The sequence below is a fragment of the Zootoca vivipara genome, chromosome 2 (genome assembly GCF_965207765.1).
Source record: "Zootoca vivipara chromosome 2, rZooViv2.hap1.1, whole genome shotgun sequence".
NCBI classification, from domain to species: domain Eukaryota; kingdom Metazoa; phylum Chordata; class Lepidosauria; order Squamata; family Lacertidae; genus Zootoca; species Zootoca vivipara.
Window position 1 is genome coordinate 41,304,694 of NC_142584.1, and position 27,739 is coordinate 41,332,432.

Below are 27,739 nucleotides of genomic sequence, written 5' to 3' on the forward strand. Positions count from 1 at the left end.
TGCTCATTTGCCTAAGGCCACTTAGTGGGCTTCGTGGCCTTGCAGGTAGGGATCTAAGCCTGGGTTGCTCACATTCAGCCCCAAAACTGCAGCCACTGCTCTACATTGGCTCTTGTTTACTTCGCATAAATACTATACAGTATAAGGAGGCCTGGACTGGAATGCAGCAGCCACCAGTCACACAACTGGACAGCTCAGTGCACTCAGTCCCACCACATCCTGGTAGGAGCCTCCTGGAGCAAGTTTAGCCACATTGTTCAAACCAGCTTGACCGGTCTGGGAAACAAAAATTGCCTGTAGCTGTGTTGATGTCTAATATCAATGAGAAAAACGTAAAGCATGCCGGGACACAAGGGAATAGGCCAAAGTGCCAACCAGAGACATTTTAAACAGCTTACTACAAACAGCAGGCAGATCCAGTGGTTGGAGCCCTGCTTGCCACACTGTTGCTCTAAGAGTGCTTAGGTGTCTAGGAGTTAGGCAGCACTTCCTTCCACTTACCTGATATTTCCTTACCTGATCATTTGTGTTTCATGTGATCAACAGCTATTTACTTTAATGAAACTAATGCCCAAACTGCACAACATGTAAGGAGATCACCTAAGAGGCACATGGCGGAGTAGTGACTAGATATTTCTGAAGTCACAGCTCTATTGTTTTATTGTGTTTGCTTCCTTGCTTTAATAGGTATTTTATTGCATTGGGTTTTTTTTAATAGCTATTACCCAGCCAAGTCAGAAATGGAAACAAACTGAAGGCAAGAGCTGCTTCCCATAACAACTGTATTACAATTACTACTTGCATTCTGAAAACGATGTTTTTATCAAATCCTACAACTTTCCCTGCTGCCTTGGGATGGGGGAAACTCAGGCCTCTCTCTCTCTCTATGTGTGTGTGTGCAAACCGTTGACTTTTGTGTTGCTGGAATGTAGTCTGTTGTATAAAGATAAGCAGGCTTTTAAAAACATGCTGCTTGCATGAGAAACAAAACAAGGCACCATCACTCCTGATCAGCAATTGTGGCAGAACATCTTTAATTTAAAGTTGTAAACATGGATCAGAACTGGGTCACTAGAGGGTGCTTTTAACCTGAAGGGAAACTCCGCCCTCCCTTGTTCCCATGACTCTTTTCCCTTGAGCTGACATTCCTCAGGCTTGGAGCTGTACCTCTAGGATAATATCCTTTCACCTGAAGGGCCAGCTAGTTCTCTTCATTGACCATGCCACTCAGCAGTGCTGCTCTCCTTAAGGCTGAGTGTGGTAGTGACAGCTCAAATGGACGAGGAGTATGTGTACATGCGCATACACACAAGAGAAATGGGAGTGAGCAGCTGAAAGGGTTTGGACATGCAGAGGTCCACTAATATAGGAGCATGACTCTTGGTTATAAGCTACCTGGGACACCCCTAAGCTCACAGCTCCAAAGAGCAGACAAAACAAAAACCTAACAACTCAATGGGCACCGGGACCCTGGGGGCAGGGCATGTTGTCTGAGACTTGGCACTTGTGTTTGCAAGTGTGCATCACTGACTCATCACACACTGAGCTTCCAGACCTCTACAGAGACGCCACCAGAGGCCGCGACGGCTATGTTTCCTTCAACACTGATCTGAAAAAGAGGAGAAAGGAAAGGGTGGGTGGTGGAGGAAATCAAACTAAGTACCGTGAGCAAAAGTCACAGAAGCCAAAACACACACCTCAGCACATAACCCCACATAACAAAGACAGCTATGGATGCTTTCTCCCACAATCTCCCCTGCTTCCTTTCTCAGGTTGGGGCCAATATAAAAAGTCTGTAACTAGGTTGACCAGCACCCACAATCCTTACCCCATTTAGCACACAGCTGTGTGTGTGTGAACAGATGACCTTGGGAGGATCTGTGGGAACATGGATCTGGAAGAGAAATCCAAGAGGTTACGGTCTAGAAGCTTAAAATTTAATGAAATGGAAAAAAAGTTGCTTTTCGGTACCACACAAAAAATGGCTAAGTAGAGAAAATAGCCTATATGGATAGAGCAGATTGGTTCGGAGTCACAAGGGTGTTGTACTAAGGCAACTATTCGGTAAGAAAACCTCCAAAAGAATGACCTATGTGACTGATAAAGACCAGGAGTGCACTGTGAAGCAATTGGTCTGCAATCAGGGACATGGAAACCTGGTGTGAAAACAGCTTTGCGCGGGCTCTGGCCTTCCTTTATCATGGCTATGCTAAGCTATTAGTTCTCCCGCAGCTGGTGGGAGACTCCAAGGGGTTTGGGCTGCTTTAGCTAGGAAGACACATCTTTCATGCTCTGTCTTTCAACCTGAAAAATGGGCAGGTTTTGCTTTGCCCCCACAGGTGAAGGATGGGATTGGGAAGCCCTGTCTGTGGTTCAGACCTGTAACGTAAACACCACCACAATTCTTACACGCAGTGTCTTGTCAGTGGAAGTTGTGTAAAGTGCACCCAGTGAATGTTGGATTCCCGTGATCTGAGAGCGGTGACCCACATCGAAATACTGTGGAACAAGACAAAAACAGAGTGATGCTTTGAATGGGAGGCAAATGCTAGTATGCTGCTGATGATTCTTTTACAACTGGTTAGGCACTAGTCATTTCTATACTATCGGCAAAACATGCTTGCTTGGGTTCAGAAGCGACACTGGCAGAAGAAAAATGGCTCCAAATGGTCAAAGCTCATGAGAGTTCTAAGGTGAATCCCAGCAGTGTTATAAATATCTCTACAATCTACGGTAAAGCAATACCTTATGCTGGGCTATGCTTTGCAAAGCACAAGTAATTTCGTGGGTGGAGATTAGAGAAGTACCATATTTCTCCGCGATTCAACTTCTCAGCGTACCCGGATGTGCTGGAAACACCCTCCTTTGTTTTCAAAGACATACAGCTGCCCATTGTTGTCTCCAGCCCATAGCTGAGCACCATGGTATGACATGGTGAGAAGGTAAGAGTCCAGCTAGGGAAAGAATGGAACTAATGTCACTGGCAGCAGGAATAACCAAGGTATACTAAAGTAAAGCAGATAGCTCAACTAAGTGAAATAAATTGTGTATGCTAAAGTAGAAAACAAAAAGTTGCCCCAAGTTACTTGCCAATATAAATATGGGGTGAAATTATTGAACCTAAATAAGGAAAATTAGCAGAACTGAGGCTAGCTTCAAACACTGCAAAACTATGGTTTGTGCTAACCATGAGCTTCCACATGAACAAACCATGGTTTAGAGCTGTTTTTCTGCCTTTGTTTCCCATCTGGCTCAGCACTAAGCTTCATAAGTTCACCCTTGAATATCCGCTTGAGGTAGAGCTGCTCTCATTTTCATGGTATAACAGCCTCTTCAGGCAAAACAATGGCCCCGACAAACCACTCTGTGAATTCAGTCAGAACAGAGCTGCTGTCTGTTGTTTCAAAGCCTGGTTTGCCAGTCCCAAACAAACCGGGAGCAAGCTCATAATGTGAAACCATGGTTCAGCTAAAGCAGCCTGACTGTTAACTGCCCTCTGGAATGTCTCCCACATGGCCTTGCTGAATAAACCTAGGAGAGTAAAGGTCAGACAAGAGCAATGCCAAGTTAAAGAATACTTGGGTGAGGCCAGATCAAGGCCCCACTAAACTCAAGACCCTCAACTTGGAATGTGTAGCTTCCTGAGCCATATAGCCTCTGAGTTTTATTGAGCACAAGAACGTACCTAATCTGAACACAAGTAAAAGCCTGGGATTTGGTTTGTAGTCCCAGACCTTCAACTAATACAGAAATAACTAGCACTCAAATTCACAGGATTAAGGATTCTCCTGACAAACTCTGGAGAGGACACCCACAGATCTCGGTTTTCTAAGTTGCTTTCTAAGGAATTCCTGGCCATCCTGAGCACAAAAAGGAGAGTCAAAGTCTGTAGCTCACCTGTAGCCTCTGGAGGACACTGTTGGCCCTCCTGTCGAAACACACCAGTGTTCGGTCCTCACTGCCGGAGAGAATGTAGCGGTCATCAGCTGCAAGTGATAGGACTGCACTGGAATGAAGCTTGCGGCTCTTCACGGGGGCTAGTGCAGCTGTGAGAGAGGACCAAGAGATGCATTAAGAGACCCCAAGCACTTAGATCTTAAGTTCTCACAAAAGAAGTGCCTCATTCAGCAAGCACCTCACAGACATTCTCTCTCCCTTGTAGGCAATAGTCTTCCAGCTGAAGTCTCTTCCATTGAGCAATAACTAAGTAGCAGAGCTTCTAGGTGCTCTCTAGCCAGCTCTTGACAAATATTGGGGCAGGAAGCAAAGCTAACCATTGCAGTGATTAGATGTAGAACAGCAGCAAGGATTTCCTCTAAGCAAGTCATATCTTTCTAGCCTAAGCAAGTAGCGTTAAAAACCACTATTTCATTGCACAGAGTTTTCTAGTTAAGAGGGCTGCCAGAAGCAGCTAAGGGAATGGAGGCATCTGGCTGGGTTTCCTGGCTGCCTGCTCCAGCCCTTCTCCTTCCCTTAGAGAAGATAGCAAACTTATCTATATGCCTGCCACCCCATAGGCACTGACTGCTTGCAAGTGAGCATGGCAGTTGCAGCTCAAAGCACCATTATCCATCCACAGGAAACAACTGACACTAACCTCGAGGGTCATACACTGACACCTTCTTGTCATAGGTTCCCGTGACTAGAATGTCAGGCAGATATGAAAGGCACAGCACAGCTGCTTTTCCTCTAGAACAAGACAAGAAGGGAAGAATCAGGTGAAGGGACAGGGCACACACTTCAAATGAATACATGAAAGTCAGTCAACCTCTGATTAGCCTTAGACCTAGACCAATAGGATTTAGAAGTGGGATTTGCTAGTTCTCCTTTTGCTGCCTTCTATGCCTATGCAGCAGCATCTGTCCTGTAGGATGAAGCAACCATCCTCTTAATGCCTGCCACACATTAGCTGAGACTTCTTCTGCCTCCCCTGACCTCACAAATCAGAAGAACTAATTCTTTCCTATATGCAACACACAACTTTCCCCCTGCTTGCTCTTTCTGCCCTCTCCTGAATCCCTTCATCTGGCTTTTTAGTGAGCTCTTGGGCTATAATGAATAAACAATGAAATCAATGAAGGTCTAGAGTACCCAGTGCTGTCACCAACACCTTAAATCCTTTACTACAGGGGCAAAGTGATCCTGCCTGATTCCACTTTTTTGCTCATCTTATTTAGAGGCAACTTTTCGTACCCCACTCTCTCTCTCTCTCTCTTTTTTAAATAATTTTTATTCATTTTCCATTAACTTCATGTCTAAAAGTACATAATAATCAAATTACATTCATACTTAGAGCGATAAAAAAAGACCTAAAAAAGGCCAAAAAAGAATAAAATAAAATAGGGGGGGAAAGAAAAAGAAAAATACTAAACAAGAAAAAAAACTTCTTAATTCATATCATTATCATAACAATTACAATTTGGACTTCTCCGACTCCCCCCACTCTTCGTACCCACCACTCTTGCCTCTAATCCTCCTCAGCAACATTCTGTTCTGCCTAAACAGCACAAGGCCTTCAGCCAAGCTAAACCTCTCATGCATCAGCACTGCTAAATAAACCGCCCACAGATTCAACACAGAACACTGCGATGAGGCATCATACTCAGCTGAACATGTAGCAAAATTTCAGGTTCTGCCACTCCACTCCCGAGTGCTACTCCATTCACGGGGGAGAGCACAGAGGCAACCTTACTTGATTTCTCCACACTGCTGTCCATCAGCAGCTATGTCCCACAGCTTAACTGTGCTGTCCCAGGAGCCAGAGCAGACACGGTGATCTCTTGCAGCCAGTGACCACACCCATCCCTATGCAGTGAAAAGAAAAAGCAAGAGCCATTGCTGCGCTTCAGTCCTTTGCTTAGTAACACTGTGATTATCATTCTGGTGACATGTAATGAACATGTGATCTTGCCCCACTGCAGAGGATAGCCCAAGAAGGTATGGACCAGGCATCCCCAAACTTTGGCCCTCCAGATGTTTTGGACTGCAATTCCCATCTTCCCCGACCACTGGTCCTGTTAGCTAGGGATCATGGGAGTTGTAGGCCAAAACATCTGGAGGGCCACAGTTTGGGGATGCCTGGCATGGACAGACCCAAATAATTAACTCTCTCCAGAGTTCACCTCTTGAACTGGTGAATGCAGCAAAACAGACTAGCATGGATAGTAGTAGTAGTAGTAGTAGTAGTAGTAATAATAATAATAATAATTTATTGTTTATACCCCACCCATCTGGCTGGGTTTCCCCAGCCACTCTGGGCGGCTTCCAACAGAAGTATTAAAATACAATAATTTATTAAACATTAAAAGCTTCCCTAAACAGGGCTGCCTTCAGATAGGGGACAATTGTAGGATTTCCCTTTTCAAAAGAAAGACATTTCTAATACAACTCTGCTTGGGTGTGAGAAACTAGGTTTCGCTAAGTCAGGAAACAGACAGCAGTTCAGAATGGAGCAACTGATCCAGCTCTGCATTACAGAACCCTTGAGCGTGGAAGACACCGAACAGAAGTGCCTCAACATCTTCTCCCTTTCATAAGGTCTTGCTTCTCTCTAATCAGAAGGGACGGGGAAGAAGTGCAGCCTTCAGGTATCATCTCCTTCCTGGACAGGATAGGCCAGTTTTCCTCCAGGATAAACAACCATTATCCGGCCCTATTCCCTCTCATAACAACTATTTACTGTGTGGCTAGATGCAAAAATGTGTTGGCCATTTGGAGAGGCAACTTAAACTTCTTGCACTTCTAGCAGGCAGGCAATCAGTGTATTTTAGACTAACATTCTGTGTTTTCTGAAGGGATAGGGAAGGTAAAAGAATGCTGGGACATTTAATAGTGCAAAGGAGGTGGTGTTGATATTAAGAAGAGTGAGAACAACGGGAAGCAGTTATACAATGGAAGAGCTGCCACCCACTGCAAAGGACTGCCAAGTAAGAAACAGATTGATCTAGGAGAATTGGCCTTGAATCTTTCAGAGGGGAAGGTACATGTGGAAATTTTGAGTTGATATGCTATTTCTGCTACTCATTAATCTTCTGTGTATTTAAGTGTTCTAGACGTTAGCAACAGCAGTGCTTCTGGATATTAAACATTTACAGGATAGGATAATTATAGAATTAAAATACTACCGCTACATGACCTAGGGGCCATAGACTCCAGACTCTGGTTACCTTGTGTGTGCCATTGCGCTCTGTCCCCAGTGCCTTCACCAGCACTTTTTCTGGTGCTCTGCCCAGCTCTCTCAGGTCCCACAAATTGACATTTCGGTCCCGAGAACCTGAGACACAGAGCTTCCCACCCTGGATACAATGAAAAACAACTGATTACTGTAAAAGCTGAGCCACTGTCCCTCCTTCTTAAGATACTATAACTAACAGTATACAGGGTAGTGATATACCGGCACATTGCAAAGTCAAACAAAAATGTATCTATCATCAACACAACTATTCCAGAGTAAGCAGTGTGAACAAGCAAACAAATAAACAAATCACAGAAGAGGTCTTTTTCTTTCAGTCAATCATGTATTAGTAGAAGCAACATCAACAACTCATAAATCAACTTAAAGACGCTGTTCTGGTACAACCAGTGTTTCTTCCCATGAGGGGCTTAATCATCAAGCTGTACAATGTAGTCTAGACAATATACAGTACAATCAATAGTTTAGACAATCTACTTCCGGTCTGCTGCGGAGAGGAATGGCAGTGCGCTCCGTGTTGTCTGATTAAAAGACGACACGGTCCTGGTTGTTAGGACTTTAAATTGTACTACGAGGGTGCATGTTTGGTGTGGATTAGGGACTGGATAAAACTGGAAAAGGAAGAAGCATTAGATTTGGAAGGCCATGATAAAAGATATGGATGGCATGCATACTTATGGTACGGGAAAGGGAAAGTACATAAAGGATTCTACAATCATATAATCAGGAAATCACTAATGAGAGTGTGGGAGAGGTACAAAGACTTAATAGAACAAAAAACACCTTGGTGGTTATCACCAATTGAAGCTTTGTTACTCAAAACACCTGGTAAAAAGGGAAAGTGGCCTACATAAAGAGACCTACTAAGAGATCAAGAAGAAAAATGGAAATTAAAAGAGTATGACGAAATTAAAGAACATTTTCAGAGTTGGTTACATTACAGACAAGTAAATGAGATTTATAAGGAGGATAATAAAAAAAAAGGTTTAGCTATAAAATCTCTAGATTCCAATAGGAGGTTATAGAAGAAGACGTGAAGCTACAGAAGAAAGCATATAGTATTCTGCTAGAATGGGAAACGAAAGATGAGGAAGTCATGATTAAATGGGCGCAAGATATAGGACATAATATACAATTTGAGGACTGGGGAAAATGGTGGAAGGTAGATCTGAAATTCACAGATTGTTCTCTATTGAAGGAAAACTATATGAAAAAGATGTATAGATGATATATTACACCAGTGAAAATGGAAAAAATGTTCAAAACTGGGTCAAATATATGTTAGAAATGTAAAGAAAAATAAGGTACGTTATTTCATATGTGGTGGGAATGCAGAGAAGTCAAAAAGTTTTGGGAGATGATGTATAATGAATTGAAAAAAATGTTCAAAATTACATTTGCAAAAAAACCAGAAGCATTTTTGTCAGGGATGTTAGGACAAGACCTGCCAAAGGAAAACAAAGAATTTTTTTATGTATGCTATAACAGCGGCAAGAGTCTTGTTAGCACAAAGATGGAAGATGGACAAAATCCCAACGAAAGAAGAATGGCAAGAAATACTGATGAGCTATGCGGAACGGGCAAAGTTAACATATAAACTATGTGAGAAGGACAACCGTGACTTCAAGGAAGAATGAGAATTTTTTACAAATTACTTAAAAAGACAACAAAAGGATTTGGACTCCTTGGCAGGTTTTGAATAAACATCCCAAATTTATTAGTAGAACAGATGATAGATAAGGTAATGATATGTACAATTTTACAACAAACAATATGTATAAACAAACCAGAGAGGGGAGTTGAGGGAAGTCCTTGGAGGGTGGGAGAGGGATGGATGGGAGGGAATAAAAGGGGGGGATGTAATTTGGTATATTGATTGACAAACTGTCTTGTTAAATTTGTTTCAATAAAAATATATGTTTTTAAATAGTTTGGACAAATCTGTCCCTCTGTGTATTTATTCCATAGGAAGAACAGAAAGAGGCTATGTAGCCTTCTATTTGCTGGCCTTCCTTCTTGAGAGACAGGCACTAAAAAAAACCTAAAAAACTAAAAAAAAACCACCTCTGCATGAAGGATATGCTCAAGGACTTCCACACCAGGGCTTCTCCCTTCACCCCACCCATCCCCTGAAATTGGCTCAGGGCTGGTGGGGCAGGAGAACCCCCAGAACAGTGCATGGAGGGAGGAGACCAGGATAATTTTTCCTACCATCCATTCATGGAAGACTCGGCTGGATCACATACCTTCCCAATGTGGAAGAACAAAACTGGACACAACCCACTAACTGTATAATTTCCAAATTGAACACTGTAATCATAAATGTTAACAAAAAGTAGTTAAGGTGCATGCCATTGCTGGTACTCCACTCGGCAAGAATCCTCCCAGCTAAAATATTGTAGCCAACAAAGTTATTGCATGAACAGTGGAACAACTTCTCTCTCCTTCTCCGTTAGCTCGGGGGGGGGGGGGTCCTCCCAACCCTCCAAAGCAAATTTAGGGGGGGTGCACTGGGGGAGAATGCAAAGTTTTGTTGAGGGAGCTGAAATGGTTCCACTCATGCAATGTCCACTGTCAGCCTTAGAGGTTTAAATCCAGAGTCAGCCCTCTCTTCTAAGGAATGGAATGCAATGTGTAAGAAATGGAACTTTGGCTGACACTTTAGATGAATGAATTTTGTAACACTGATTCCTCGGATGAGTAATCACAGAGAGGTTATGACAAAATAATATTTCAGAACACACTCCTAACTAAACTTCATGACTGCTTGTTCACAGACTCTATCAAACCTTAATAATGTACAAATAAAAGCGGCAAAGGGAAAGTGACTTTTACCTGGAGCAGCAGCACAGAGTCAACTGATGCAAAGTGTCCCTCAGCAAGGGAAAAGTGCTCTGTGTTCCTGCCATTTTCGGCCCATTGTTGGAGGTGCTCCTCTAGCTCAATGCAGGCAGCTGGCCAGTTAAAGGCATCATCTGCTGAGACATGAAAAAGGCATAAAGGGATGCTCTTCTTCCTTTGGGCTTTGCAGAACAATCTCAGGCAAGGTAAGCAAATGTATATATCTTATTTACAACATTATCCATTGCTTTTCCATACAAGCATCCTCAAAGAGAGAAAATAGTAGTTATATAACCATAAAAGTGGGTTTTCATCAATTCGGAAAACTTTGGAGACTGAAAGGACATTATCTTTAATTGCAGAGCAAGCACTCAGCACTATCAGTTTGGTGCCAACATTACACCCAATTCTGGGCTCAACTGTAACTCTCTAAAAATTAAAGGCAGGTTTTCAGTTTGAAACAAAAGAGGCATGGAATCTAAAGAGCAAGAATGGGCATGAAGACACTTAGCCACAAATGTTTATAGAATAATGTTTAAAAAGCCACAGGAATACTAACTTCCATCCATTTTAGCCTTCCTATCTGAAATAACTGTGATTTCAGATGCCAGCTGCAGGGCCGGCTCATCGTAGACCCCCGGTGGCGCAGGGCACCATGGTGCCGGCCCGCCAGGAGGTCGCCGCGAGCTGCGCCCGCCCGCTGGCCGGCCGGTCCGCCGGTCCGCTGCGCAGCTGCGCGCGGCGCCCACCTGCCCTGGAAAACGGGGCGACAGGGGCGTCGGAGAGATCCGGTGCACCATGGCGACAGGGGCGCTTAAGACGGCGCTGGCCAGCTGCCCTGGAACAGCAGAATGGAAGGGCAACATATTCTGGGTTCTGCCATTGAACACAGCCAGTGAGACCAACAGACCCCACCCACTGTCCAAAGAAGGAGCAGCTGAAATGAGTTTACTCCCTTCCAGAAAAAAAACAAACATAAGAACTTTGGCATCTAAGTTTGGCATCTAAGAACACATGAGTTTGCTTTATTCCTCCTCCATGCCCAATCCCATTTCTTTTTGTGCTGTGTCTTTTAGAATGCAGGTCTGAGAACAGTATCTTATTATTGACAAAGCTGACCTGCAAAGGTTAGTTCATACTTGAGTTAACAAGATAATAAAACATGGTAGGCAGAAAGGGAACTCACCTTCCACAACTGGATAGCTGCTGCCGATCCTCTTCAGCAGACGAATTCTCCAAGTGACTTCATCCTGCAGAATGTCCCTCAGTGTCTTGCAGACCAAAGGAAGGACACCCAGGACAAATCTGGGCTGCAGGTAGGAACAGATCTCCAAGATCAGCTCCAGAGGAAGAGATAACAGCCTTGAAGCTGTATCATCAGTAACAGGAGACTTTTTCAGTTCCAGAGGAGGAGACCTGTGATCTGATACTTGGGCCCTATCACTTACTGAGAGAGATGTGGGAGGAAGGCCCTGGGATGCCTGACTAGACTGGCTTGAAGATCCAAGAACACGTTCAAAGTATTCCTGGGCCTGGGTATCTGGATCTGCTTTGCTCTCTGTGTCAGAATCATTATCAGAGTCTAGGTGTTCAGTAGAAGAATCAGGAGCAATATCCATACCTGTAACAAGAACAAAAAGTGAGAGCTATGATAAAATGTAAATCTATAATAATATACTACAGTCGTACCTTGCAAGTCGAACGGAAATTGTTCCGGAAGTCCGTTTGACTTCCAAAATGTTTGAAAACCAAATCGCAGTTTCTGATTGGCTGCAGGAAGCTCTTGCAACCAATCAGAAGCTGCGGAAGCTCGTTGGACGTTCGGGTTCCAAAAGAACGTTTGCAAAGCAGAACAATCACTTCTGGGTTTGGGGCATTCAGGAGCCAAAACGTCCGAGTTCCAGGGCCTTCGGGAGCCAAGGTATGACTGTATATTACTATCACTATAATTTTTCAGTAAGGGTACAACTATTTTTAATGGACAACAGATGTTCTATGAAGTGTAAGCAAAAAAAATATTTTTACATGGGGCCTGTGCTTTTAGCCACAAAACCACAGGTGTAACTTCTTTAAAAAATGAACAGCTAAATGGACAACTGGAAGAATAAGATCTTATTTTATTAGTACATTTAGGGGACCCAGGTGTTGCTGTGGGTTAAACCACAGAGTCTAGGGCTTGCTGATCAGAAGGTCGGCGGTTCGAATCCTTGCAAGGGGGTGAGCTCCTGTTGCTCGGTCCCAGCTCCTGCCCACCTAGCAGTTCGAAAGCACATCAAAAGTGCAAGTAGATAAATAGGGACCGCTCCAGCGGGAAGGTAAACGGCGTTTCCGTCATGCTGGCCACATGACCCGGAAACTGTCTGTGGACAAACACCGGCTCCCTCGGCCTATAGAGCGAGATGAGCACGCAACCCCAGAGTCGGACACGACTGGACCTGATGGTCAGGGGCCCCTTTACCTTTAAATGGACAACTGGAAGAATAAGATCTTATTTTATTAGTACATTTAATCCAATGAGCTCAAGGTGGCTCTCTTGCTCCCCATTTTATCCTCACAACAACCCTGTGAGGAAGGCTATGCTTTGAGACAATGGCTGGTCCAAAGTTTCCAGTGAGCTTCATAGCAGAGTCGGGATTTTAAGCTTGGACTCCAAGGTCCTAGTCCATCTATGCTTAGTGGTTATCAAAGGGTGTGGCAGGAGAAGATGGCAAGTGTGGCAGAAAGATTCAAGGACTATCAAAGAAACATTTTAAAATTTCAGTGTAGTGTAGTATATACATGGATCAGAAGCAGTATCTATGTCTCTCTTCAAGAGCATTGGCTATTTTTCTGCAGTTTTCCAGGACAAATTAAAGTGAACAGGGATTTTCAACTCTGACAAATTTAAAGATCAAAAAAGAGAAAGGCTTCTTTGTGTTGATGAGATGGGTTTGTTTCAAATTAGACCTACCGTAATATAAATGAGATTACCCAGCAAACACAAGCTCACGGCCCTCTCATTGAGGTATATACTTTATGAATCACCCTGAGATCTATGGATGAAGGGTGGCATTATAAAATATGCAAGAGGCTCGTTTACAATTATATTTTGGGAATGATTCATGTCCTTACGTAGCTGTATTGTTTTATACAGCAGAACCTGCATGTGGATAAGGAAATTGGGGGCAGGGCACACTATCGCCCCCTTTTCGCATTGACAGGTCTGAAAGGAGCCATATTCTCTTTCCTAAGTAATAAATTAGAGATGATAACCAAGTGGAGGAATTATTATTTCCGCTTCCCAATCCAAGAATCATCCTGCAGAAGTCCGGGAGGCAAAGCAAGAGGACGTTGCAGGCAGGTGCAAAGAGAAATGTCAAATCCAACTCGCAGGTAATCCCATAAGCAGCGCAGGAGTCACACCCGCCCCAGAAGCCCTGGAAAAGGATGGGCAGTGCCTAAGCGAAGACAGCGGAGACCGACGCCCGCCCTCCTTCCACCCCGCGGTGCTTCCCTGCCTCCTTTCTGCCCCATGGTCCCTCTTACCCGTGGGCCGAGCTGCCTCGATATTTCTCCCGAAGCGGAGCGGCGAGTATCATTGAGTCAGAAGGCGCCCTCTCCAGGATCCCGACAGGGCTGAGCCGCCGCCTTCTTGCGTCTCGTCTCCAAGGAGAAACCACTTCCGGCGCGGCATAGTGACGCCAGAAGCCCGGCTCTCTGCCGAGTCCGACCATTTCAGGCCAGGCGGCTCCGCGCTGCCTTCGGGACCAGCGCGTGTCGGCGACCGGAGATCAACCCAGCTTGCTAAAGCGGCGTTTTCGCGCAGCGGCAGCTGCCTCCGGTCAACGAGAGCCGGTCGAGGCCGCTTAGGCGTGTCAAAGGAAGGCCTGGCTTCCCTCTCAGTAGGCACGTTAAGAGCACAGGATCGCCATTTCAGTATTGTCCGAGTAGTTCTAGTACTATCTTGCAAGCTTAGTTTATTCCTTTGCCGTAACTGGCTGCGATTTGCTAATAGGTAATAAGCATAGCTGCCAAGTTATCCCTTTTTTTAAGGGATTTTCCATTATGCTGAATAGGCTTCCTCGCGAGAAAAGGGAAAACTTGGCAGCTATGGTAATAAGACAAACATGGACAGCTGTAGAACTGTAGAGTTGGAAGGGACCACGAGGGTAAGAGTCCAACCCTCTGCAATGCAGGAATCTCTTGCCCAACGTGGGACTTGAACCCACAACCCTTAGATTAAGAGTCTTGTGCTATACTGAGTCATTGTTCAATGTATTTTTAAACTACAAACTGACAACGTTCTAATCAGCAAATTTTAGTATGAGCCAATAGGGACGTTCACAATCAATGAGTGTACAGTCCATGTGTACACTAGTTGAGCTGGACAAAGGAAAAAATGTGCACTCTTCCACACATAACACTTCTGTATGTATACACAGCTTGCACCAGTGTTCAGTGCAATGTGTGAACATGGCCAATATGCTGGTGTCGATCTTTTGAACTAAGAAAATGGGAATTGGATAATGTACACACATAACCTTCACACTGGTAAATAAAAATGTAACTGAGCTTATGCCAACAGAACTTCCCAAAAGCCCTTAAGCATCAAGGTCTAATTTTCTGAACGTGTTATTCACCAGTGAGGAAGAACTTGTTCAGAAAGGTGAATTACTACCATTAGCCATACTAATAACTCAATAGTTGTATATTAATTAACACAAACTTTTTAATGATAGGTAAAGGTAAAGGGACCCCTGACAGTTAAGTCCAGTCGCGAACGACTCTGGGGTTATGGCGCTCATCTCGCTTTACAGGCTGAGGGAACCAGCATTTGTCTGCTCCACAGAGTATTTTTCTGGGTCATGTGGCCAGCATGACTAAGCCGCTTCTGGCATACCCACATCCCTTTTTTAATGATAGTTACTGTATATTTAGAATGGGAACAGATCTTTTCTCTCCTACTGAAGCCCACTAGGCTTGCCAGGAATAGTTAATACCTTATGCTGCTTCAAAAGAACTGCAAGTTAGTCTCACCCCTAGAATTCAATGTAGATTTAAAGCCAAAGGGATTTAAGCAGCTTCAGCCTTTATTGGCAAAGACATACAACTAAGGATGAGAGGAAGCAAACCAAGGTAAATGAAAAATTAATGATGTCACTTTGGGATTTTTATATGTGGTGGAAATACAATTACATCATTCCACGCAACACTGGGGTACTTCTGAGCTAATGGGTATATAATCATTCTACTAATATAATTATATTATATTCTACCAATATAATATATATGGTTTTCCCAGTAGTGATGTATGGAAGTGAGAGCTGGACCATAAAGAAGGCTGATCGCTGAAGAATTGATGCTTTTGAATTATGGTGCTGGAGGAGACTCTTGAGAGTCCCATGGACTGCTAGAAGATCAAACCTATCCATTCTGAAGGAAATCAGCCCTGAGTGCTCACTGGAAGGACGGATCGTGAAGCTGAGGCTCCAATACTTTGGCCACCTCATGAGAAGAGAAGAATCCTTGGAAAAGACCCTGATGTTGGGAAAGATCGAGGGCACTAGGAGAAGGGGACGACAGAGGACGAGATGGTTGGACAGTGTTCTCGAAGCTGCGAACATGAGTTTGACCAAACTGCGGGAGGCAGTGCAAGACAGGAGTGCCTGGCGTGCTATGGTCCATGGGGTCACGAAGAGTCGGACACGACTAAACAACAACCAATATAAAAGTTGGCATTGTGACAATTTGAAAATTCTATTCAATCCAACTATAAGGGGGTTTGCAGCTTCCCACATAATGTCAAAAGTACTACCCTCATAATAGAGCAGGCCAATACAAGAGTTAGTAAAGACTTAATAAAATTAACTTTCAACTTGTATGGGTTATATCATGGACCTAGTGCATAAAGCCAAATTTGTGTACTGTATAGTCAAAACACAGTTTCCCAAGGTGAGTGCAGTGGCAGGTGAGATTGCCAGTTTCCCCTGCCCCTCAGACACCCACCCCCCTTTAATTTTTTTCTGGGTAAGCACGTAAAGCTGAAATTCAAAAAAGTTAAATGTGCTTAAATTGTGAGTTGATTGTTTTCTTTTTTTGAATTCTACAGTAAGAGAGGCTCTTCAACCTGATTGCATTTTCTGGTCACTCAGACCTTTTCCAGTAATGTACAAAACATTCAGTTATGGGGGAAAAACTGGGCAGAAACATGGAAACTGGAGTCACAAGAATTTTTTAGTTGACAAAAAAATTATACATAAAATGAGAAAAATCTCATTTGAGCAAGGTGCAAGCAGCTGCTTCAACACTAGGTACACTGCAGTTCCACCATTGGAAACATTACGGCACATTTACAAATATACAAATCCAGGATCAACGAACAGGAGGCAATACTAGAAGCACTTGTACAAAAGACAAATTTCATTTCAAGAGGCAGTCAGGTCAAGTAGCTTAAACTTCACTGGATGAATGAAGAGTTCACAAGCCTTCAGTTGAGAAGCACAAGCCAGGACTCTGCCTGCCATCTGTGCACATTTCTTGCCCATTTTAAAAACCAATTGCTTCCCAAATAGAACCCTCTGGCTTTCCCCCTTGTAGGATAAGGAAAGTTGAAACTGAGGCACAAGAGGGAACCCTTGTAATAAAATAATTAAAATGCAAAGAACTATCTGATTACTTCCAGAGACCTGCTCGAGTTCCACACTATTAAAAAGACGAATTGAGGAATGCATTTGCAAGTTTATTATAATTTTTTTGACCCAGCTATCCTAGTAGAGTGCAGGGGTGACCCTAGTAACTGGATCCAAGGATTAGGAGAGCAGCTTTCACTTAGGTATGTGCTGTCTCCAAGTTAAAAAAAAAAGCCTGCACAATAATGCCCCAGCAAGTTCTATGACAAATCTCAAAGAACTGCAAGCACTGCAACATGTGAAACAGAGGCCAGGGATAAAAAGAAAAAGGAGATGGGTGGGAATATCAGTGAAGTTTAAGTTACTGAGCAATCTCACAAATACACTTGCAGAAATTCACCCCACTATACTCAGTGTCACTGTCAATTGTTGTCAAAGAAAGCATCTCCTTATCCCAGAACACGGGTGTCCATCCTCTGTCACATATATATCTTCTTCAGTCATCCCGCCACTGTATCTACCATCACCAAAGCAATACAGGATATGAGGCACAGTTCAACCCAGTTGTCTGGCTACCAATCCTGATGCTGCTCAAGTTCCTTTGGGATCTGCTCTGAAGAAAGCTGGGGCTGGGGCTCAGTTCACTTGTCTCTTCTTCCTCAGCACGCTGCCTGCTGGCAATCATTTCCTTGGGCAAACTCTACTCATGTTGACTCTGCAGAATATTCCTGGTGACTATTTTTCATCCCCAGCGCTTCCCACTTCTCCAGAAGTTGCTCTCATCAGGTGAAGCAGTATCCCCTTTTCCCCATAACCTAGCTGCCTTTGGGAAAACAGGCTTGCTTCCACTTCACATCCTCTTCACTTACAATTAAAAAGCTATGGCTTCACTAACTCAAATCCATTCAGCAAACCCCAGATTCTATTTCCAGGGACCGAACAGATTTGGGTCTAATGAGAATTATTTAAGACAGCGACTCCACTAAGCATGCAGCAAAAGCTACGAGCTTCCACTGGACATGCATGGAGGGCTCTATTTTATTAATTCCTCTATGCTTTGCTATGTTTACTGCTCCTTTTGTAAACCAAAGTGGTGGATGCGGCATAGAACTCCCTTAAGACAGAAAGTTTAAATCACCATTATGTATGTACAAATGCCATTCTGACCCCCAATAGCGCAGGATGCAACATATCGTGTGCCATATAAAAATGACCGAGTGCACACTGGTCTCCGCCAGCCTTTGGCCTATGGACAGATGGAATTCAGTTTCCTTCCTTGCTCTTTCCTGCCTCCTGCAGCTGAAGTAATGCAATAGCAGTGTGTCACAAAGTAACAGCTGAACAACAGGGTAACAGATTCATTGCACTGCGGCATCTTCTTAAAAAATAAAGACATGCTTCTCCAACAGTATTTCTTATGATAGGGACTGCTCCCTAGATGGCTGGCAGGTCCCCACAAAGTCAGAGGCTGCCTTTGCTCCAAGCATCACATCCAGCACACAGTGCCATGGCAACTATGGCAAAAAGGGTTTGTGGGTTTCCTTAAGATTCCTAGATGAAAATGCTTACACTTAGTCATTATGGGCTACTCACAGGTTCACTAGTCTACTTCTTGGTCACCATGCAGTCTTGAAAAGGTGAATAGCTGATCTCTTGAACACTGGTGACTGGAAATATACAGCAGTATAACCCCCTTGGATTGAGTTTTAACTCTTCCCTCTTCATCAGCTGGTTTTAAACCATTTTATCTTTTAATCCCATTTTAACATCTTAAACCCGATCCTTTATTTATTATTATTATTGTTTATTATTAGCTAGTCCTTTATGATGGCCCCTAGTTAGATCCCCTTCTCAAGAGTGTTGCAGTTTAAGATTGCTCCCCTTTCTCAGCCCAGGTCCGAGTCCCACCCCACCCCATTCCACCAACGATGGCCTCTGAGTAGAGACCTTTTCCTTCCGCTAGTGAGATACCCTGGTTTTTGTTTAAATTGGTCACGGAGGCCCACCCTCCCCCCCAACTTTGTAAATTTCAGGAGATGGGGAGTGAAGTCATTTTATGTCCCACAATGCTCTTCCCGTCCTCCCTAACCCCCCATTAACAGGGATTTGTAACACTGGGTTGTGGACGAGTTCCCAGTATTCCTCCCAGCGCACACAGGAACCTGAGAAAAAAAGACAGTATTAAATAAAAGTAACCAGCAGAGCACATTAGAGCCTGACTTCCCCTTTCACAGCATGTTGCTCATGATATCTACTAGTATGTCTGCAGGATAGAGCCACAACTAACTTGGGCAGACCGATCACTGTACTGGCAAATTAGGGTCAAAGCCGGAGTAGGGTGGACTTTGAACTCTTCTGCTATGTTAATTCATCAGCAAATATTAATACAGAAGGCCGGAACCTCAAATATCAGGATAAGAGGAATTACAGCTGGGGAATGTGGGCTTTCCTGCACTGCCATCTCCTGACACATCCCACAAGGGGAGTAGATTGCTTCCTATATGGGATATTTGATCTCCGCATTCACATTCTCAAGAGCCTCTGCTCAGTGTCACTGAAGCACAGATTCTGCATCACTGAGAGGACAACTGAGTACAAGCTGCCCTACATCTTTCCATCTCAATTAGCTCCGACATTTAATTCATTCTTCCTACTTTGGTCACTCCATTCCCTTCTTAGGGCTTTTCTCCCTCTCCCATCTCACCAAATATGGGACTTACCGAGTACGGTTTCACTGTTTGCCTAGACCCCATAGAACGCAGCTAACCTCTCCTTCAACAGTGGAGGAAACTGCTCTGAAAACTGCTGCCAGTTCTCCTCCCCAACTTGATCTTTGAAGCCATGAAGAATCTGAGAAAGAAGAAGAGATAATCACAAGTGGAAAATAGCTATCACACTCTGTCCCCCAACTCTAGCCTCCCATGGGCTCAGAGAGAACTAGGTATTTACACTCAGTGTCAAAAGTGGGAAACGTGTTAACCTTGCTTAAAACCTTAACTGAAACATATACAAGTGGCCCCAAGTTTGTTTTGCAGAGCTCAACTGGATTTAGCAGTTGCATATCAAGTGTATACACACAGGAAACTCCAATCTGTAGTTATGAGACATGAGAGCAAGGCTAGAAGCCAGAAGTAGAAATATCAGGAAAATAATTTTTGGCTAAATGGGAAGAGAAGGAAATTCCTGTGGGAAGAGTGTTTGGCAGTGGAAACAAACTGCCTTAGGAAAGTGCAGGGAAGAGGGTTCTCCTTTGTTCAAAGTATTTAAGCACTCTGGATGACCATCTCTCAAGAATGCTGTAGTTACATCCTCCACAGGACTGGAATAGAGGATCTTCTTCTCAGTCTGTGATTATAATCCAGCTCTATGATTGATTCACTTGATAATGGAATCTGTACTCTGTATCTGCTGCTAAGCTATGGTTTGGCATTATGTCCGAACTCGGGCTTATTTGTCTCTGACCCCAAGTCTGGATATAACATTAAATTAAACCATGGCTAGTCCTAGGTAACGTCGTAGCAGCAGTACTGGGGGGGGATACTGCAGCCCCAATATTTGCTCCAGAAACCCACATGTTTCCAGTAAGCCATGGCGTGGCTTGGTGTTACAAAGTAGCTTATTTGCAACTGACCACACACTTCTGGGTCCAGGGAGGGCTTGCTAAGTATCAGTATACTGCCACCACATTTCCAAGCTTTTATCTAGTTACTGGTGCTGGGAATGCTAAAAATGAAAGCCAAGAATCAGGCTTAGTATGAGTCTGCTATCAAGGCAGAAACTGTTGGGTCAGCCACACTGCCTACTCCAAAATGTGGCTAGCAGTTTCAATAAATATTCACACACAGCAATCTGTGTCAATGGGAGGTCTAAATCTATTCCCCCCACCCACCCAATGCCAGCATGACAGACAAACACAAATCCCTTATGAGCAAAAGCTCATTCTTTTAGTATATGGCCCAAGAAGCCTCTCTTCACTGCAGTGACATACCTTATAAAACATGTCCCTCAGATCATCCTTGGGGCTCACCCAGGAAGCAACAGCGTCACAGAAGAAAATAAAATCCTACAGAAGAATGAGAAAACTCAATACAGATCCCAGGTCACTAGAGATTTCCTACCATTCTAAACCAGCACAGGTTTTGGAAAATGTACTGCACCTCAGGGACACACACACAAAAAGACACTAAGCAGCACATAGCACTCCAGCTGCAGATGCATCAAAATAAATTGCATAATTCTGTAAGATATATGTGACTTTGGATATATATATTTATAAAGATTCTTTACCCGCCTTTCCCATAAGGTCCCAAGGCAGGTTAGAGCAACATAAAGTAAAATCAGTAAAACAGTTATAATTATAAAAGCAGGTAAACTTTTTGCAACCAGAACAGATAATATAAACTCAGCAAAAGAGGTGGGTCCCACAAAACAAAATACCGGTACCTAGAACTGTCGAAGGCTAGGGTACTTTGCGCTTAAGAAGCCATATACAGCAATTGTGCTGCTTGGGGTTCAACCATTTGATATATATTTGTCATGGGGGCCTTTCTAGTGATCAAAGGTATCCCACAAACATCTGAAAAATCTCTCAACATAATTACCTGCACAACTCCACCAGGGTTTACCCCAATCATCATACAGATGCCACGGAAGGCCGAGTCCTTCTCCTCATTATCACGTATGTTCCTGAGGGATGTACACCTAGGAGCAAAAGCAAACACTTTGCACACTGGAGAGGCAGAGAAGAGCTCCTTCCCCCAAATCCATGCAATAATGCTAAGGTAGAACAGCTGGCTTGGCATTTTTTAATCGGGAAAAAAGTTACAAACATATGGATCAAGACTTACTGAAGATCAAGTACTGTATTAGATTAATTCTCCTGTCCAGGGTGCGTTCTTCTATTGACCATGCTTTTTAATACCAGTATTCAATTAAAATACTCCTTTCTGGGTATTTGGGGATTCCATGTAAAGTCAGATCAATAGTTGGGATAAGGCTGCAAATCCCTCTCCCAACTGAAGGTGGCAGAAAGTTGAACAAATTTAAATGTGACTAATTACATTTTAGTAATTTCCCACAGAAGAAAAAAGTGTTCTGCACGTGTGTTCTGCATTCTCAAAAATACTGATGGATGAGCTCACTGTGCAACTAGAGCAGCCACCCCCAAACTGCGGCCCTCCAGATGTTTTGGCCTACAACTCCCATGATCCCTAGCTAACAGGACCAGTGGTCAGGGATGATGGGAATTGTAGCCTAAAGCATCTGGAGGGCTGAAGTTTGGGGATGCCTGAACTAGAGTGTGAAGATGGAGTCATCCAAATAGTTGCTACGTAGTGGCAGGAGGGGAGAAGAGACAAGAGAGGTGAGCAGGATGTACGAGGAGAGTTCTGCAGCTTGTCACTAGACAGCATCGCAGGGAATATCTAGCAGGTGCCCAATATCCTTGGCACTATCTGTATCACTCTTTTTGTACCGTATATTTTGTCTAAATAGTTTGTACTGCACAGTGTGATTTCTACTTGAACAGGACTTAACCTTCCTGCCATCCACCCTGCAGCCCCCTGTACACAAAATCTGCTTTCAAGGGCTGGGGGACCCTCCAGAGATTTGGGAGGTGCACAACTGGCTACAGGGTGTAAAAAATAAAGTTAAAGTCTCACTTCACCACCAGAAGTCCACTCATGCAACACTGGATCCCAACCAGTACTCAGAAAAAATGGTGATATCCCTCTAAAAGAAACACAACCTTGACGGATGATGTACTGACTGAGACAAATATGAATCAAGGCGGGACAAAAACTGATTGAACAAAATGCTTCTGAATGCACATCAACTTGCTCTAGAATGAAGCTGACAGATTGAGAGGGTGGCCCCTGTGTATCTCACCCCTTGCAAAGTGTGGCCAAAAAGCCACATCTCCTGTCTGAGTATAAACACTAACCAAGGTCTGATAAACTGCTGCAGCATCGGTGCCACCTCCTGAGGGCAGACGTAACCCAAGCGTCCAATCGTGATGGCTAGAAAGGGGAGAGAAACAAGCCTGTCACAACTGCACAAAGCAGCAGCCTTGTCTGTTCTGTAGCATCATGAGTTTGGAAGGCAGGATTTATAAGGGGGCACATGGCATCACAGGACCTAGACCATATTAAGTGCATAGTGCAGTTGTAAAAAGTATTATGGGAAAAATATGGTGTTCAAGAGCTATTTGCAAATGCTGTGTGCAGAAAAGGCGAGGAGAGACTTCCAGAAAAGGAAATTAGCTCTTTGATATAGGATCATGTCCCCCATGGGACTCCCAGCAGGCAACAGAAACAAGACTTCTTATAATTAGCACAGTGTTATTGGAGGAATAGTCACAGAACTCCAAGATTTAATTGGATTTTTCCACGACTGGTCATGTGCTCCAGCATAAAAAAGTCAGATCCCATTTCCAAAGCAGATGAGTGAAAAGGTACATACAAACCCTTTATCAACAGTTTGATAATAAGAACAAGGGTAACAAAAGGAAACACAATTAAGACAGAATTAGGAGTCCACCCTCACCTGTGTTCTCTAAAAGTGTTTTTGGGGTGTTTGGCCTGTTGATTATCTCCACAAGGTTATTCAGGACCATTTGAACATATGGCTGCATTTCAGCCCCTGGTAAGGAAGAAATGATCAGCTCAGTCATACATAGCTCCAAGAATCAGGTTATCAACCTTGAATTGCTACACAATACCCTCCTCCATTTGACATACAGGAGGAAATCACATGCTTCCAGATAGCCCCAAATTAGAGGTAGACACAGTATTGTAGCTGTAACTTGAGACTCTCATGAGCTATCCATAATGTAGGGCCAAGGACCTTATTAGGTCAATAGTAGAAACGAATTTAGTTACACTTTGCTGAAACTCAGGAACATCTGCTGTTACGCTGCTATCATGTAGGAAGAGAAGTCAACTTGACAGCCAAACACCTACCCATCCTATCAGTCGGAAGTTGCATTTTTCTCCTATAAGGAGCTAGAAGAGGGTACCACTGCTGAACAGCATGGCAGTACAAAGCTAGCTGCTTAAAGTTACTGTGTGTTCCTGGTACACTTACCCATTTGCATGCAGATCTCTCCAATAGCCCAGGTGGCATTATTGCAAACAGAAATGAATTCTGGATTCAGGTTGGTCCCTAGGATGGGCATGAATTCAGCTGAAGAGAAGAGAAATGTATTGGTTTAGCTGAAGTATTTATAGCATTCCCTACACTATGGTGGTACCTCGTGTTACATACTTAATCTGTTCCGGAGGTCCATTTGTACGGTAACAGGAAACCGCTCATAACATGAGGCGCGCTTTCTTGGTGCCTCCCGCTGCTGCTGCGCCACCAGAGCGTGACTTCTGCATGCATCCGGGGGCAAAGGTTGTCACAAGGGGCATCTACTTCCGGGTTAGCGGAGCGTGTAACCCGCAGCATTCGTAAGGGGGACAGTACATAACACGAGGTACCACTGTATTTTGATCTAAGGGCAAGATACACAGAAATCCAACCAAAAGCAAACAACTACATTAACAGAATAGGGCAGGTAAAACACTAGATATTTAGTCAGCACTGACTAGCACCAAGGCAAAGATGAGGTTCTTAGTCCTCCAAACCAGTTTCCAAACAAGATCAATGCTCTAACTCAGGTTTGTATGACAGCTTGACACAGCTAAGGTGACACATTGTTTTATTTATTTAAAGAATGCATAAACCATCCATTCAAAAATATCATGGGGGAGGCACAAAATAAATGGAATACAATACACAAATACAAAGTTAAAACAACTGCCACAGCACTATGCTGAATTCTTCCCTATCTCTGCCCAACTTCCAGGGTGCATTGCACTTTTTTAAAAAAATCGATTTTATTGGTTTTCTATTAATCCAAAATCTACAAAGACAGTTACATAACATTTTGTTGCATGTAAACAGAAAATAAAATTTAAATGCACTGCAGTCTGATTGGACAAGAGGGAATATATTTTCACCCAGATACATCTGAGAAAATAATGTACCCATAGCCCTTAGCTGCAAGGTGCTGTATCAGAATACTGAGTCTTGAATCTATGCTGCATTCAAAACCAAAATGAGAAAGGGTACATATCTGGTCCATCAATTTCCTCCACTCATATACTGGCAATACCTGAATCTCAGTCATCAGAACTACATTAGATGTAGAAGCCAGATGGCTCCTTGCACACATCCTGTCATATACACTAGCCTTTGACTAAGTAGCCTTGTAAGTTGCACTCATTCCCTATCCAGAGCTAACAGTGACAGTACTGAAACAATTTTAAAAGTAGGGAAACATTCAGTGTTAAGTATCATTGTCAACATGTCTCAATAGCAGCAATAAATCTAGGAGAGTGAAGAAAAAGAACCTGTTCTCTCTGAACGGAGCTGAAAATGGAAAGTACCCTTGAAAAGAGTTGTAAAACTTTAAGCACTGATCTTTTTCTAAATAAAACACATGACTACTACAGTACCTCTGGATATTTTCCTTCTTAGTCCTGATACCGATAGCAAATTTCTGGCTATAATCATACCATTGGATCATCTAGCCCTGAATTGTCTCTGTGGCTGACAGCTGTTGTTTAGGACCACTTACTGATTTTTTTCTCTCAATTTGTATTTCATCTAGTGCTTCTATATAGCTTTTGAGATGGCAAAAGGAGAGGAGGTTCAGTTCTTGTGACCTATGGAAGGTGGAGCTCACCTTAGGAATGTAGGACAGATCTATTCTGAGGATTACTTTGTCTTTCTGAAAAATGTAGAGATTGCCCTGAACTGACAAGGTATTTAAATCCGTCACATTTCTGACTAATGTGATGAAACTACTTTGAACATTAGCAATCATATGGGAACAGAGGCCAGGGGTTTGAGTAGTCAAGATGGAGAGAGCCTTACGAAGATTCCCTAAGAAAACACGGAAAGGGGGTTGACAAAAAAGATGGAAGCAATCAGCAAGCACAAAGGACAGAGAAGGAGAAAGAATGTCTGTCTGGACTGGCAGTTAAAACAAGATACCAAGACAGGAAGGAAGAGGAAGAGGATTCAAAGTAATCAATGAGGTTTCCTGCCTGGGCTGCTAAACAGACTTAAACCCAGCAGCGTCTGTGAGGCTAATCTGCCAGGAAAATACCTGCTGGTTAGTCTTTGTTTTGTGCACCAGTGATTAAAACTAGGACTTTCTGCATGTAAAGCATGAGCTCTACAACTTAGCTATGCCCCCTCTAAACTACTACACAAGGCCATAACAGCATTATTTTATTTTTCATAAAATAAAGCCAAGGCAGATAAGCTTCTTCCTCCAGATACAAGATATACAAAAATCTGTTACCACTTGAGAGCTATTATAACTGCTAGCAGCTATCTTGGTCCCTTCTCAGACCCTGGGATTAAAAACAGTATTAACACAAATATCTCTACTATCATGCCAAGAAACATAAGGTCACACAACAAGAACTCAACAGGTACCTACCAATGCATGGCTTGACATGCATGAAACAGGCTTTGGTAAGGTCTCCTAGGAGTGCAAATGAGCTCTGCCGAACCTCTGGCATGGTGTCCTACAGGGAGAGCAAGGTAGTTTAGAAGGGACAGTGTTGTGTGCACCATTTAGATTGCAGTGTAGGGCTGGGTGATGTTGGGTTTTCAACATCACAGTGTATCACCAGCCAAACATCGCGGTTTGGTGATATACCGCGATGTTGAAAAAAGGTGCATTGGCCCCAATCGGCGAGATGCTGGGTGAAACTGCCACAGCTCTCATCGTAGGAGCTGAGGCACTTTCACCCCAGCACCTCATGGGTTGTGGCCAATACAGCTGGCCCCAGCCTGCTGCTCAACCAGGGGGCGGAAAGGCTCCTGCCCCCAGCAGAGCCAGTCCCGAGTCCCCTGCTACTTGTGCTGGAGCAGCAAGGACCTTGGGGCTCCTTGGCTAAGCTCCTTCTGCCTTTGCTGGCAAGGTGGGAACCTATCAGGCTCTGTGTTTGACTGCCTTCGCCTGTGCAGGTGCGCTGTCTCTTTCCTCTGGTGGGGGGTCGTTCACCTCAGGAGGAATGATGCAGCTCACCCTCCTGGGCGAAGTCTGCAAGGTGCAGGGTACAAAGCCACCCTATTCGTGCCTTGCAGAGAGGGGCTGCTAGTGAGCGCTGGGCCCACCAGCGGCATCAAAGAGTCCCTACACCGCCTGGCTGCCTTCCAACGGGAGGGTGGGCTCTGTCTTTCCGGAAGGAAAGGCGCAGCACACCCTCCCGGAGAAGGCAGTCAGGTGGGGTTGGGGATCTCTCGGCTGGGAAGGGCAGACTTCGTGCTTCCCAGCCCTGCTCCCACTCCTCCTTGCGTGCAAGCAGGAGCGGGTTGGGGCTCTCTCAACTGGGGAGGGGAAGCACTTTAATGGAGCCCTCATCCCACTGCTGGCTCATGTGAGCCCGTGGCCGGTTGGGAGCTCTGTAAAACTGCTTGGCTGAGGCGAGGGCAGCAGTGTGCTTCTCAGCCAAGCAGTTTAAAGCAGTGGAGGAAGGAGCAAGCTGTATCGGCACCTCACCGATTCAGCTTGATTCTGCCCAGGCAGAGTGCAATGGCGCTTTCGCCAGTGGTATATTGCTGGTGAAACCATTGCCGCTTGTGTCCCTCTGCCTCCAGCTCCCTCAGCGTGCTGGGGACTCAAGAGCGGTGACATTTTCACCAGCAATATATCACTGAGTGAAGCTGTCATCATGGTCTGCTCCCACATACCGGTCCTGGGCAATATATCAATATATATCGCCCAGGCCTACTGCTGTGTCTCTCAGTCTGACATAATGGTGGGTCCTCACTTGTAAGTGATAGAGGGAAAACAAAGTAGATGTGCAAGATCCAGGATATGAGATTAAATTTGGATGCAAACTTATTTATTCACTAATCATTACTTTTTCTGGATCTGCACTCAACAGGTCTCTCATAAAAGACTCTCCTTCCCTGTTAAAATAATTACGAAGGAGCCTTGTGCAGATGGAAGGAATTTGGCTGTTAATAGGCACAGACCCTCTCAGAAATACCACAGAACAGGACTATCCATTGCTGGTTCTGTCTAGCTCTGCTT

General features: G+C 44.0%; 2 protein-coding genes across 5 annotated transcripts in view; both read right to left on the reverse strand.

The window, feature by feature from the left end:
* Positions 1 to 1,012: 1,012 nt before the first annotated feature.
* Positions 1,013 to 13,679, reverse strand: FBXW9 (F-box and WD repeat domain containing 9). Of its 3 annotated transcripts, none has more exons than XR_015948074.1 (11): positions 13,559 to 13,679; positions 11,220 to 11,654; positions 10,028 to 10,167; positions 7,167 to 7,295; positions 5,693 to 5,805; positions 4,598 to 4,689; positions 3,898 to 4,046; positions 2,808 to 2,954; positions 2,410 to 2,499; positions 1,829 to 1,894; positions 1,013 to 1,609 (listed from the first exon to the last, which is right to left on the reverse strand). XR_015948074.1 is itself a non-coding variant. In XM_035104900.3 (11 exons), the coding sequence occupies exons 2-11, from the start codon at positions 11,650 to 11,652 to the stop codon at positions 1,535 to 1,537; spliced, it is 1,401 nt and encodes a 466-aa protein (XP_034960791.1). In that variant the 5' UTR covers positions 11,653 to 11,654; positions 13,559 to 13,679; the 3' UTR covers positions 1,013 to 1,534. The 3 variants fall into 3 exon arrangements, 1 of the variants encoding a protein (XP_034960791.1); XR_015948075.1 differs by having other exon boundaries at positions 2,746 to 2,954; XM_035104900.3 differs by having other exon boundaries at positions 2,841 to 2,954.
* A 2,549-nt stretch (positions 13,680 to 16,228) lies between these two features.
* The window catches only part of TNPO2 (transportin 2), a 32,793-nt gene continuing 21,282 nt past the window's right edge, over positions 16,229 to 27,739 (reverse strand). For both annotated transcript variants that reach the window (XM_035104910.3, XM_060271746.2), the window contains exons 18-25: positions 26,135 to 26,222; positions 23,725 to 23,823; positions 23,185 to 23,280; positions 22,583 to 22,658; positions 21,243 to 21,342; positions 20,630 to 20,704; positions 19,362 to 19,491; positions 16,229 to 18,803 (exon numbers count right to left, since the gene is read on the reverse strand). In XM_035104910.3, coding sequence (XP_034960801.1) covers positions 19,384 to 19,491; positions 20,630 to 20,704; positions 21,243 to 21,342; positions 22,583 to 22,658; positions 23,185 to 23,280; positions 23,725 to 23,823; positions 26,135 to 26,222 — 642 coding nt within the window. In that variant the 3' untranslated portion in view covers positions 16,229 to 18,803; positions 19,362 to 19,383. The remainder of the gene's footprint in view (positions 18,804 to 19,361; positions 19,492 to 20,629; positions 20,705 to 21,242; positions 21,343 to 22,582; positions 22,659 to 23,184; positions 23,281 to 23,724; positions 23,824 to 26,134; positions 26,223 to 27,739) is intronic.

Bases quoted from the DNA above. Each gene is read 5' to 3' on its own strand.
- FBXW9 (XM_035104900.3), bottom strand. From the start codon at position 11,652: ATGGATATTGCTCCTGATTCTTCTACTGAACACCTAGACTCTGATAAT. The intron at 10,168-11,219 runs GTGAGTTCCCTT...ATGTCTCAGCAG, and splicing joins CAGCTATCCAGTTGTGGAAG to ATGATGCCTTTAACTGGCCA. The intron at 2,500-2,840 runs GTACGCTGAGAA...CTTGTTCCACAG, and splicing joins GGTGTTTCCAGCACATCCGG to TATTTCGATGTGGGTCACCG.